The sequence below is a fragment of the Danio rerio genome, chromosome 8, assembly GCF_049306965.1.
Source record: "Danio rerio strain Tuebingen ecotype United States chromosome 8, GRCz12tu, whole genome shotgun sequence".
NCBI lineage: Eukaryota > Metazoa > Chordata > Actinopteri > Cypriniformes > Danionidae > Danio > Danio rerio.
Window position 1 is genome coordinate 58,975,001 of NC_133183.1, and position 12,113 is coordinate 58,987,113.

At 39.3% G+C, this 12,113-nt stretch overlaps 1 protein-coding gene across 2 annotated transcripts in view; it reads right to left on the minus strand.

The window, feature by feature from the left end:
* The window catches only part of fam110a (family with sequence similarity 110 member A), a 12,220-nt gene extending 792 nt beyond the window's left edge, over nt 1-11,428 (minus strand). Inside the window, exons 1-4 of one of the 2 annotated variants that reach the window (XM_073911217.1) lie at nt 11,349-11,428; nt 11,149-11,212; nt 10,962-11,011; nt 1-2,805 (exon numbers count right to left, since the gene is read on the minus strand). The exon at nt 1-2,805 is cut by the window's left edge and continues 792 nt beyond it. In XM_073911217.1, coding sequence (XP_073767318.1) covers nt 1,421-2,683 — 1,263 coding nt within the window. In that variant the 5' untranslated portion in view covers nt 2,684-2,805; nt 10,962-11,011; nt 11,149-11,212; nt 11,349-11,428 and the 3' untranslated portion in view covers nt 1-1,420. Of the gene's footprint in view, nt 2,806-10,961; nt 11,012-11,148; nt 11,213-11,343 lie in introns of both variants that reach the window. The other variant, XM_068223236.2, reaches the window with a different exon arrangement.
* Between the last annotated feature and the right edge of the window lie 685 nt (nt 11,429-12,113).

Sequence of the window (12,113 nt, forward strand, 5' to 3'; positions counted from 1 at the left end):
TCTAGGCTAGTCTTTACCAGCAGATGGCGCTCTAGGCTAGGTTTTACCAGCAGGTGGCGCTCTAGGCTAGGTTTTACCAGCAGGTGGCACTCTAGGCTAGTTTCTAACAGCAGGCTAGGCTAGTTTTTAACAGCAGGTGGCGCTCTAGGCTAGTTTTTCACAGCAGGTGGCGCTCTAGGCTAGTTTTTAACAGCAGGTGGCGCTCTAGGCTAGTTTTTACCAGCAGATGGCGCTCTAGACTAGTTTTTACCAGCAGATGGCGCTCTAGGCTAGGTTTTACCAGCAGGTGGCACTCTAGGCTAGTTTCTAACAGCAGGCTAGGCTAGTTTTTACCAGCAGATGGCACTCTAGGCTAGTTTTTACCAGCAGATGGCGCTCTAGGCTAGGTTTTACCAGCAGGTGGCACTCTAGGCTAGTTTCTAACAGCAGGCTAGGCTAGTTTTTTACAGCAGGTGGCGCTCTAGGCTAGTTTTTACCAGCAGATGTCGCTCTAGGCTTGTTTTTACCAGCAGATGGCGCTCTAGGCTAGGTTTTACCAGCAGGTGGCACTCTAGGCTAGTTTCTAACAGCAGGCTAGGCTAGTTTTTAACAGCAGGTGGCGCTCTAGGCTAGTTTAAACCAGCAGATGTCGCTCTAGGCTAGTTTTAACGACAGATGGCGCTCTAGGCTAGTTTTTAACAGCAGGTGGCACTCTAGGTTGATTTCTAACAGCAGGCTAGGCTAGTTTTTAACAGCAGGTGACACTCTAGGCTTGTTTCTAACAGCAGGATAGGATACTTTTAACAGCAGGTGGTGCTCCAGGCTAGTTTTTAACAGCAGGTGGCGCTATAGGCTAGTTTTTAACAGCAGGTGGTGCTCAAGGCTAGTTTTTAACAGCAGGTGGCGCTCTAGGCTAGTTACAGCAGATAGTGCCTTAGGCTAGTTTAACAGCAGGTGGCGCTCTAGGCTAGGTTTTAAAATAGCAGATGGCGCTCTAGGCTAGTTACAGCAGATGGTGCTCTAGGCTAGTTTAACAACAGATGGGGATCTTTGCTATATTATAAACAGCAGATGCTGCTCTGCGCTATAGCTTTTGAACACCAGAAGGCTCTCTAGGCTAGTGTTTAACAGCAGAAGGTGCTCTAGACTAAATTTTGAAAGCAGGTGGTGCTCTCTAGGCTAGTCTTTAACAGCAGGTGGCACTCTCTAGGCTAGTATTTAACAACAGATGGCCCTCTCGACTAGTTACATGAGATGGCATGGAGGATTGGCTGGGTGTGAGAGTTTATAAAGCATACAGCGCCAACTGGTGGTAAACACTAAGCTCAGAATCCATTCAAGAGAGAGTTGTAATGCCATCAGAAAGATTAAGAATCGATGCAGAATCATTATTCGCAACGCATCAATTTATCCTCCCAGCCCTATCAGTTGCTTGTCGTTGCTACATACTGGCCACTTTGGGACTCTCTTTGGCTTGACGCATTCCATAAAGCCACTTGATCACTCGAGCGTTTCTCTCAATGACGGAAACACCGTAAGCAGGACGGTCGTCTTTTGCAGCTTCTTCATCCTCATCTTCACCCTCAGCTGTGCGCTCGGATGCTGGAGCACTGGCGCTACGAAGACGAGAAACAGACACAATGTCGGAACCTGGTCTTGCAAGTTCATCAATATCCGACGGGTCGAGACCACAATAATTGAAGAAGCGTTCAAGTTCTGCCCCCGCTCGTGAAAAGCAGTCGCTGACGTCAGATTTCGAGCGCGTCAATGACGGACGCTTCCTGGAGCTTGTGGAGGAGTGTCGAGTGAAGGCTGGAGATGGAGGGGACTGAGAGTCATTTTTGGCAAGTAATGAAGCAACGGCGGGTGGAGTAATTGGAGTGGGAGACGATAATGGTTCCGTGTTTGTTTTTGTGGAGGGAGGTAGAGATGGAGAGTTTGAAGAGGGAGGTAGAGATGGAGAGTTAGAAGAAGGTGAGATTAGCGCAGGGCTGTTTGGTGGCTTAATAGGTCCTCGGGTGACATTTGTAACATTATGGAGTCTTTTGAAATCGAATGTTTGCTGATTTGGTTGTGTGTACGGTCTGAGCATGCGCAGGAGTTGTATTGGGATGGTTTGTTGAGCCGGTGAGCGGCTCTGGATTGGTGGTCTACTAGGCATCCTCATTTGAGGCAACTGCGGCCTGACATCGACTCTCCGCACGGTCATGGTGGGAGTTTCCACTGCAGGTTTTCCCTGACTCATTGTAGTTGACCCAACAGAAGTGTCTTCCAGTGTTGCAGAGATGTTCTTGGATTGGTCTACATCATCTTGGGCATTACTAGTGTCGTTGACTTGCGAAGAAACTACTGGGATGGTGGTGGTATCACTAACTCCATTAATCAGTTTGCAGAGATGCTCCATGTTAAGGGGTGGTGTCTCTGCCTTGACGGGTCTAGCAAGGATCTTTCTGGATGGCTGTTGAGCAGCATTCTGGCTGTTGCTGGTGGAAGAAATCACTGGCTGCTGCTTATTTAAAGCCACCTGCTGGCTCTTGACGTATTTGGCCTTGTCTGCCTCCAAACGTTCCACTGCACTTGGTTTGCGTGTCCCAGGAGATGATTTGACAGGACAACCAAACTCTAAGTTTCGACTTGGTGTGCCAGGAGCTGGAGCCAGCCTTGTTATTCTCCTTGGAGAAGGCTGTAGAGTGTCAGCTGACATCTTTAAAAATGAAAAACGTGCTTGGTTTCTTTTTCTCAGCACAGGCTTGCTTGGAGGTAGATGAATGGATCAGTATGCTTCCACATTAATGCAATAAACACACTGGGTTCATGTTTTGATACCTGCGGGAACAGAAATTATCATGACAAACAGATCATTGCAAGACTGCTTCCTTTTCTAGGTACACCCACTTCAACAACTGGTTATATAAAGCAGATTCTTACACTTGTTGTAGGAATTTTGTGTGCTGCTTGCCTGCGCAAGTCAGAAACCACAATATTAAGGAGTAGTTTGTGGGTGGTTGCCAGGGCATTGCAATGTGGTTGCTAAGGTATTGGGTTTTTATAATGTGGCCAAGTTTTTGATTATGAGTAATAATTTACGTTTAATGGCCCAAGCCCACTCTAAAGTCTGTGTTGGGTTGTTTAGTCTGATGAAATGTCAAGCTTTCCAGGTCAAAACATGCATTCACATTCCAAAACCCTAAAATCAAACTGCTAACACAGGGCTCGAAATTGCGACCATTTTGGTCGCATATGCGCCCGAAAATTAATCTATGCGACCTCATAATATATATGGGAGCATTACTGCGACTGCAGATAATGGTTGTAGTGCGACCTGTTTTGGTTTTTTCTAAAAACGTGCTGAATCGCTCTTCCCTGCCGCTATATTGGTTCATATTAGCTGTCATTCACTCAAGGTATTCCGCTGTCAGATGACAGGGAAGGAGCTTTTATGACCACGGGAAATGCAAACGGCTGAAGAGTAAAAACTTAAAGCACACAGGTTTGCAAACCCCACCTAAAGTTGAGGCTCAGATGAAAGCGATCATGACGCGTCACGTGGTGAATAATGATCCGCCAGTTGAGATCAATCGAGTACGCGCTTCATGGAGAAGGTGCCCGAATCTCCATGCGTCGCATTCACTGCGTGTTCAGCGCAAATGTCCGCTAAAACTCAAATCTAATACTGTACATATAATCACCAAAGAAGCTCGCCTTTACTAAGTTTACACTGAAACTGCGGCTCATAACAAAGACCGGTATTGCGCCAATGGTTAGCGCAAGAATCCTGCTCTGCCTGCTCATAAATTGGGTCGGCTGACTCGCCAGCTTTTCCACTAACACAGAAAAATGAGATCAGCTCAGACTGAACCTTTAAATTGACAAACTGAAACCAAAACTTTTAAAGAGTGATAGAAGTGAGACTTTACTTTCTTTTGTCTATTCTTTTTTGAGGTGTATATTATTTTTATATTTATTTACTGATGACTGCTTTGCAGCTTTCATCATTGAATTGAATGATTTATTATAATCTTTTGTTTGTTTTGTAGCAGAAATATTATTTATTAAATTGACATGCATATAAAAACAGCAGTACAAAATAAATATTGCTTCATTTTTGTTTGATGCAAACTATACAATTATTTTTCATAAAGTAACAGACTTTTTATAGCAGATAACCTACATTCATGCACATTCAAGACAGTATCATAATGCGAAATGGAATTCATTGTTACTATTATTGTCATTTTTTATCATCATTAATATTCTATGGCCTAATTATTAGACATTCATTTTGGAATTATTGCACACAAATATCAATATCTTCGCAGCATTAGTTAGATAGCTGTTTCTGGTTTTTGTCAGTCCTATTAATGTTGTTTTAAAATACAATAAATCCCTTTAAAAAGTCAATTTGCAGCGGTGCTCATTCTTTTTTGGTGGGTGCTCCTAAATTTTTTCTGGTGCTCCTAAAAAATTTTTTGTGCTCCTAAATATTTGAAGTTGGGAGCACCGGTGCTACCAAGTAAAAAAGTTAATTTCGAGCCCTGTAACATATTGTTTATTACTTATTAAATACTGGTTTCTTGGACGCCATGAGCCTAGAGACCCTAACTTAACAAAAATAAATACATTTAACCCTATTCGTACAGGACTAGTTTTCTTGGGGATCATTAGATAAATCAGGGTCATTATTAGAGGGCTTTAATGAGGTTGTTTACACAAAAATAAAAACGGAGTTACTTCCTCATCCTGGTGCTGTTCTAGTGCTGCTCATCTTTCTTTTTCATTTTCAAGATGCAAATATATCAAAGAATGGTTCCTTCTTACGTGTATTGCAAATGGGATGTACAATATGGTTTGAAAAAAAAAAACATAAGAACATCTGAATGTAGTTTTAATTCAGCAAAAATCCTAAACTAGATGGTTTGTCTTTGTGTATGACTGTGGATGCATGTGGGTCTAACAGTGAGGCAGTCCATGCTGACTTTACCAGAAAATCAACATAAGTTGCGACAAATCAAGATAAACAAAAGATTTAACAAATTACAATCCATTTACTTTCTTATCTGAAGTAAAACCTGTTGTGTGTGTTGCAACTAGTGTTGTGATGCTGAAATTCGATACCAATCGGTACTGAAATTTTAAAAACATCAATTTCCCGCTAACATTTGAGCGCTTTTGAGCTCGTTCTAAAACAGCTCTGCCATGGCGTTAACATGCTCAACAGAAATGACCGTGATTGGCCGTGAAGGTCATCAGTACAACAAACTCACTGCTGTTTACTGAGTGTAACCACAGATACAGGAGAAAAATGCTCAGTTTAGAAGAAAATATCAAATGGTATTTAGAGGTTTTTGCATCTGAACCCTTCATACGTTTTGATCATTGGTCTTAAACTGGATTCCCACAGCTCAGCACAGTTTTGCTCCAACCCTAAACAAACACAGCTGATCAAACCAATCAAGGTGTTCAAGACTATTAAGCAGGTGTGAGTTGGAGGTGGTTGGAGTTAAACTATGCAGACCTTTGGTTTAGACGGTATTTTCAATTGAACAACCCTAAATCAGTAATCCTTGTTAAGACTTAAGCAGATAAGAACTTTAACTAAATATCAGCATAGAGTAAAAGTACAAGTAAAAAAAATTGGAGTAAAAATATATAAATTGTTGGATCCAACTATAAACCTTTCACAGCGCGGCTCAATCATACTGACAGTACAATTGAATTGCTTTGGTCACTTATGGTTATATCCATTCAAAGCTTGAATTTCCATTGAAATTCAATTTTCATGAAAATCTTGGCTCCATAGGGCCATCTCTTCAACAAGCTGCAAATTGGGAGTTTTCACTCATGTCTGTGGCACCAACAGTATATGACTGAATGAAATACTCATGCTCAGGGGTTTGTTCAAATCTTCAACCCAAAGTATGAGTGATAGTAAAAGAAATACTTCCTTTAGCAAACACTCCTAATTAGCTATTAAGTCTGTTGATGTGTAGTCAGGAATGGCCTTTACCCATTATGAAGCCTTTCTCAGAAGACTCCATTAGCAGTGGCTAAAATGATACCAGTATCATCTAGAATATTAATGAAAAACAAAACACCAACATTCTCTTAGTGTGCTCACTTATCTATGCTGGTTCTCTCTGGAAAAACAAAACATTTAGTCATGCGGTGGTAGTTTTATCAACTGGTATCTGATGTTTCATCTCAGGGCCGGAGTGGGACTCTTTTCCAGCCCTGGAGTTTCAAGCATCAGACCGGCCCACCTCAGTTCACCACTGACTATATTAAAATAAGGTTATTATCAATTCAGTTTCTAATGACACTATCACGTCTTTTTTTGAGAAAACAGCACTTTTAGAACTTTTAATGTTAAACAACCCCTACAGTATTATGTCTTAACAATAAAAATGAAAAAAAAAAAAAAATTGTTACTCAGACAAGGACCGAACGCAGGTTGGCCGCGTCATAATCTAACGTTCTAACCACTGTACCACAACAGCTGTACGCGTAACGGTGACTTATCTAGTTATATCATCATTAACCTGCATCCTGCTCACGAGGCTACGAGAAAATAGATAAAAAGAGCAGAGCTGCGGTAAAATAATGAATAAGAAGGCTGTGGTCAAGTAAATAAATAAATTATTTTTAAAAAGTGTGACTGCTGAGAGCAACCGATTCTGGAACTAGGGACACCGGCCCTCGCGGCCAAAAAACGGACCGGCCCACCGGGAATGCTCCCGGTCCTCCCGATAGCCAATCCGGGCCTGTTTCATCTGTTTAGCTGTGCCTTTACTGAATGAGCACTGTGCTACTTCCGATAGATCACACTATTATGCCATTCTTTCATTTTTAATACTTTTAAAACCTGTTTTCTACTGTTTTCTGTTGTTCATTTCTACTCTCCGTTTTTATTTCTTATACTTGTTTCTTTCATTTCTATTTATGTAAAGCACTTTGAATTACCATTGTTTATGAAATGTGCCAACTAAATATACTTCCCTTGCCTAATGAAGTGCTTATAAAATACATAAAGGTAATAAACAAGTGCAATTGATGAATTAATAGTATCAAGCTAACTGAGAACAAAAAAAAAAAAATTTAATTAAAGAAGTCGTTTCGGTTTAATGACCATTTAACTGAACCAAACGTATACACACTGTAAACACACCCTTGACTAGGGCTGCACGAATAATCGAAGAAAAGATCACGATCTCGATTCGAACCTACACACGATCTTAATTCTGCTTTTCTACAATTCAGCCAATTATATTTTTAAGGTCAGAAGACAAGCAAGGCAGCCGCACAAGTCTTCACAGCAACATTGACAACTTAAAAGTGTCAAATACTGTATTTATAAGGTATATCCTAAATCACATACGAGTTGACCGCGAACTGTTTGTTTACAACAGAGAACGTGCGCGTGCATGCATGATGCCTACTTTAGTGAAAACAACCTGCATAGGCTGTAAATAACAGGTAATGAAGTTGTTCAATTTGTTGCACAGAGCGATTCTTTGAGGGCCGTGCGGGAGGTCTGGTTTGCATGTATGCGTTTTTTCTCACAGTGACAGCAGCCATGAGCCATACTCGGAAGTGAAAGTGAAACCTGTGCGCACATTTAAATGATTATTTCGCATTTTACAATGATTACGACAAGCATTTGATGTTTTTACTTTCATAGCTAACACAGTGTTGTGCATGAAAATAAATGCTTACTGTGTCAGTAGAACAACCCTAGCCTATATATAATGTTGAATATAATGCAAGAAGAGATCTGATAATGACAAACTTCAACAAATGGTCTAATATTGTTGGTAATGACAGATGACAAGCACATGTCTTAAACATAATAAATCTACTTTATAATTATGAATAGTTGTATTCTGATGTCATAATTTTACTGTGAATTAACAAAACAGGACATATTGAAAGTCTGTTCAAGTCTACCATAATGACTATACAAAAGTTAGCATTTTAACCAACAGTAGACCTACACATTGGCCGAATATTATCATTATCAAACCATATGTTTGAGAATTAATAATAATAACAGGCTACTCATTTTAACCTTTATTTTACATTTACAGAATCCTGAGAAAATCGTGATCTTGATTTTAAGCGAAAAAAAAAAATGTGATTCACACTTTTGACAGAATCGTGCAGCCCTACCCTTGCTTTTATTTCTGATGAATATGTAAGTGAATACTATATAATGTTATGGTAAAACAAACTGAAATCCATTTCTAAGCTCCATTCATCAAATCAGCATCCCACAATGAAAACATTTATCTGAGACCGTGACACATTTTACATGCTCACCCAGGAATGTGACCTCCGGTAGAAATGTAACACTGAAGTCACTGGTTAACCCAAGGGACTTTCTAAAATGTCTCACACGGGATATTTACCCTTTAGTGGTGTTAATAAATGACACCAGTCCTTCTTTTATCATATAACCGAAGACACTTTCACTTAGGCTCAGGACATGAACATACCAGCTCACATTCCTTCAACATGTAGCCTGCACTCCACCTCAGGTTAAAGTGCATCCACTCTTTATCATTTCCTGTCTTTTATGATCTGTGCGTTATTATTACATCCTCCTCTATCCTGTTGACTAATGGGTCAAAAACGACCCATGCATCATTTTAACAGCAAAAAACAAAACAACAACTTTTGAAATGTGGTGACTTTTCTTAACATTATCCCAACGTTAGGAAAAATCAGGTATAGTTTTCTATTTTCACATAGGCTGTACACATTTAGGACACAACAGTTGTCCTTCATTGCAATTTTTGACATTGGTAAAGTTGGTTTTATATTTGCACATTCAGACTTTTCTCAATAATATAATTTCAGAAAGGGATTCTTTGCCAAGTCTACATAGGGAAATCATAAGCAGACTATCAAAGTAGCACAACATTGTTCACTGTCAATTAAATAATGCTAATGTGGTTTCTTATTGACATTCAATTTCAGGCAGAATATTCAAAGTAGTGTGGTAAACAATACAGGGATCAAATCACAAGTTATCACTGTTCAAAAGTGAACAAATGTGCTAGTATAAAACCAATTTTACCTTATAACAATACAACCATCTCACAAGTTGCACTGCTCAAAAAAGTAAATGAATGTTTAAATATAAAACCATCTTTACCTCAATAACAATACAGGGAATGTGTCAAGTTGTCACTGTTAAAAAAATTAACAAATGTGTGAATATAAATCTAATTTTACCTGAATAACAATACAGGGACAATGCCGCAAGTTGTTGCCGGTCAAAAAATTAACGAATGTGCGAATATAAAACTAACTATCTCAATAACAATATATGGACAGTTTTACAAGTTGCCACTATTAAAAAAAAAGAATGAAAGTGGGAATATAATACCAACCTCACCTCAATGACTATGTAGGGACAATTTCACAAGTTGCCACTGTTCAAAAAATGAACAAATGTGGCAATTTAAAGCCAAATTTACCTCAATAACTATTTAGGTGCAATGTCACAAGTTGTCACTGTTATAAAAATGAACAAATGTGCAATGTTAAACCAACTTTACCTCAATAACAATTTAGGGAAAGCATCAAGTTGTCACGATTAAAAAATTATTGAATGTGCAAATAATAAACTAATTTTACCTCAATAACGATACAGGGACAATGCCACAAGTTGTCACTGTTAAAAACATAAGGAATGTGCGAATATAAAACCAACTCTACCTCAAAAACAATATAGGGACAACATCACAAGTTGTCACTATTTAAAAAAACGAACGAATGTGCGAATATAAGAGTGCATTCCCAGCGTTTTGGATGTGACATTTGGAGTAACAACTCAAAACATAAATTCACAGAGAAAGTATTATTGAAACATCCGTTTATATTTTCCAAAACAACTAACCACAGAGTTATGGGATCAGAAAAAATATCAATCTGCAAAGACTTTAAATGAGGGAAATAAACATGCGCTATGGATGTGACAAAAAAAAAAGTCTGTGAGTTTGCAGTATACAACACTCTTCGTAGAAATTCAGTGAATTAAACTGCACAACCCAAATGAAATGATGCTAATCAAAAGGAAAGGAGTTGGCTCACTATAGAACAAAAATTGTTGATTTTATTTGACATTTTTGCATTCATGAGGAAAAAATGTTGTTATGGATGTGACGTCTCTCCGTTATGGATGTGACCGATGTGAAATTGCCACTTGTGTGACTGTCAGTGTTTTCAAACTTTTATATTTGATTTACCAGACACATTTTTGAGTATTTCTGAAGTACTGTAAAATACTTGTTTACACAAAAACAATAGAAACTGTTTCTGTATTTTGGTGAAACCGTCAATTTTTCATGGCAATGTTGACATTTGCATGGAATTGCTCAAAACTAAATTGACCTCAACAACTATATAGTCTCGCAAGTTGCCACTGTTCAAAAAACAATGACTGTCCAAATATAAAACCAACTTTACCTCAATAATAGGCCTACTGTCTTACTAAAACGTTTTCACTTGTGCTGGTACTGTTAGCATTAGACAATATACTATTTACTTTCGTCAAAAACGAGTGTTGCCCACCAAGTAAACATTGGCGAAAAACTCCACACTGATGAAGGAAAACCAAAATATTTGTAGTTTGTGACGAAGATAGGGTTATTTCTTTATAAAAAAATCCAAATTTGAGGATTGAAATTAAATTTAGCTGCTTTATTTTAGAGGTTTGGTGAAGGCGGGTAATTTTTTGACACGACGGACGAATGGTGTATACCAAAATCTACATGGAGATTACCAAAAACAACATGGAGGATTAATCCTTCAACAAATAAATTAATCGATCTTTCTGGACTCACTCTTTCATTTCTGTCAGTTTTACAAACAAAAACACTCGTATACTTCAAGATATTTAGTGAATATTAATTCAACCCCTTGAGGCAGGAGAAACAAAATCAGGTCAGCGAATAAATGGGACACAAGATTTGACTTACAGATTGTCGGGACGGGACACAACATGTCTCTACATGATCCAGGATTATGTCTAGAATCACAACAACAGTTATGAGGAATTAGAAAGAGAAACAGACAGACAACAGAGTGAAGAAAGTGTAAGCAACGTTGTTTGAAGATAGACTGCATTGAAACACTAATTAAACACACACGCAGCCAAGCACTTACCTGTGTCTCCTCTGAAACTCCACAGCACGGGATTCCTTTGACGCTTTGTGAGTCCGAGTTTAACCTGTAATGTTAATGTGTGTTTTGTTGTTTGTCAGTGATGTGTGTGTTCTTTTAAAGATGTCTGACAACAGTATTGCACAGGACAGATGGTGGACGCGTGTGTTTGTGTTTTAAGAAGAAAGTAAAACTTGCCCGACCGGTTTGACTCTTTCCTCACACACACTCCTCCTGCCCTTTTTTCTTGCTCCATCCAATCAGAAATTCATTGGGGAAGCAGGAAGTGTGGTGTGAGCCACCTGATAACACTAACACACACACACACACACACACACACACACGCACACGCACACGCACACGCACACACGCACGCACGCACGCACGCACGCACGCACGCACGCACGCACGCACGCACGCACGCACGCACGCACGCACGCACGCACGCACGCACACAAACACGCACGCACACACACACGCACACACACACGCACGCACACACACACACACGCACACACACACACACACACACACACACACACACACACACACACACACACACACACACACACACACACACACACACACACACACACACACACACACACACACACACACACAAAACTTTTTCCTTGAGAATATTCTCGTGCCACCTTTTGTCTGCAATTGTCAAATGCTGTTCAATTCATGGAGAAAAGAAACTTTAAAGCCGTTTCACATCAAATAATGCGCTATTTAAGACTGGTACTTAAACTTGGATTCAAATTATATTTTGTGATTATTTATCACTTATTATTTATTTACACAAACGAGAAGTTGACAAAGAAGGGAGAAAATCAGTCATTGAGCCCGATGCTGTCAAATAAATGAATACAAAACCAATTTTTTTTGTTTATTTTATTAATATCCGTTTATTCATTCATTCATTCATTTTTTTCGTCTTAGTCCCTTTATTAATTCGGGGGGTG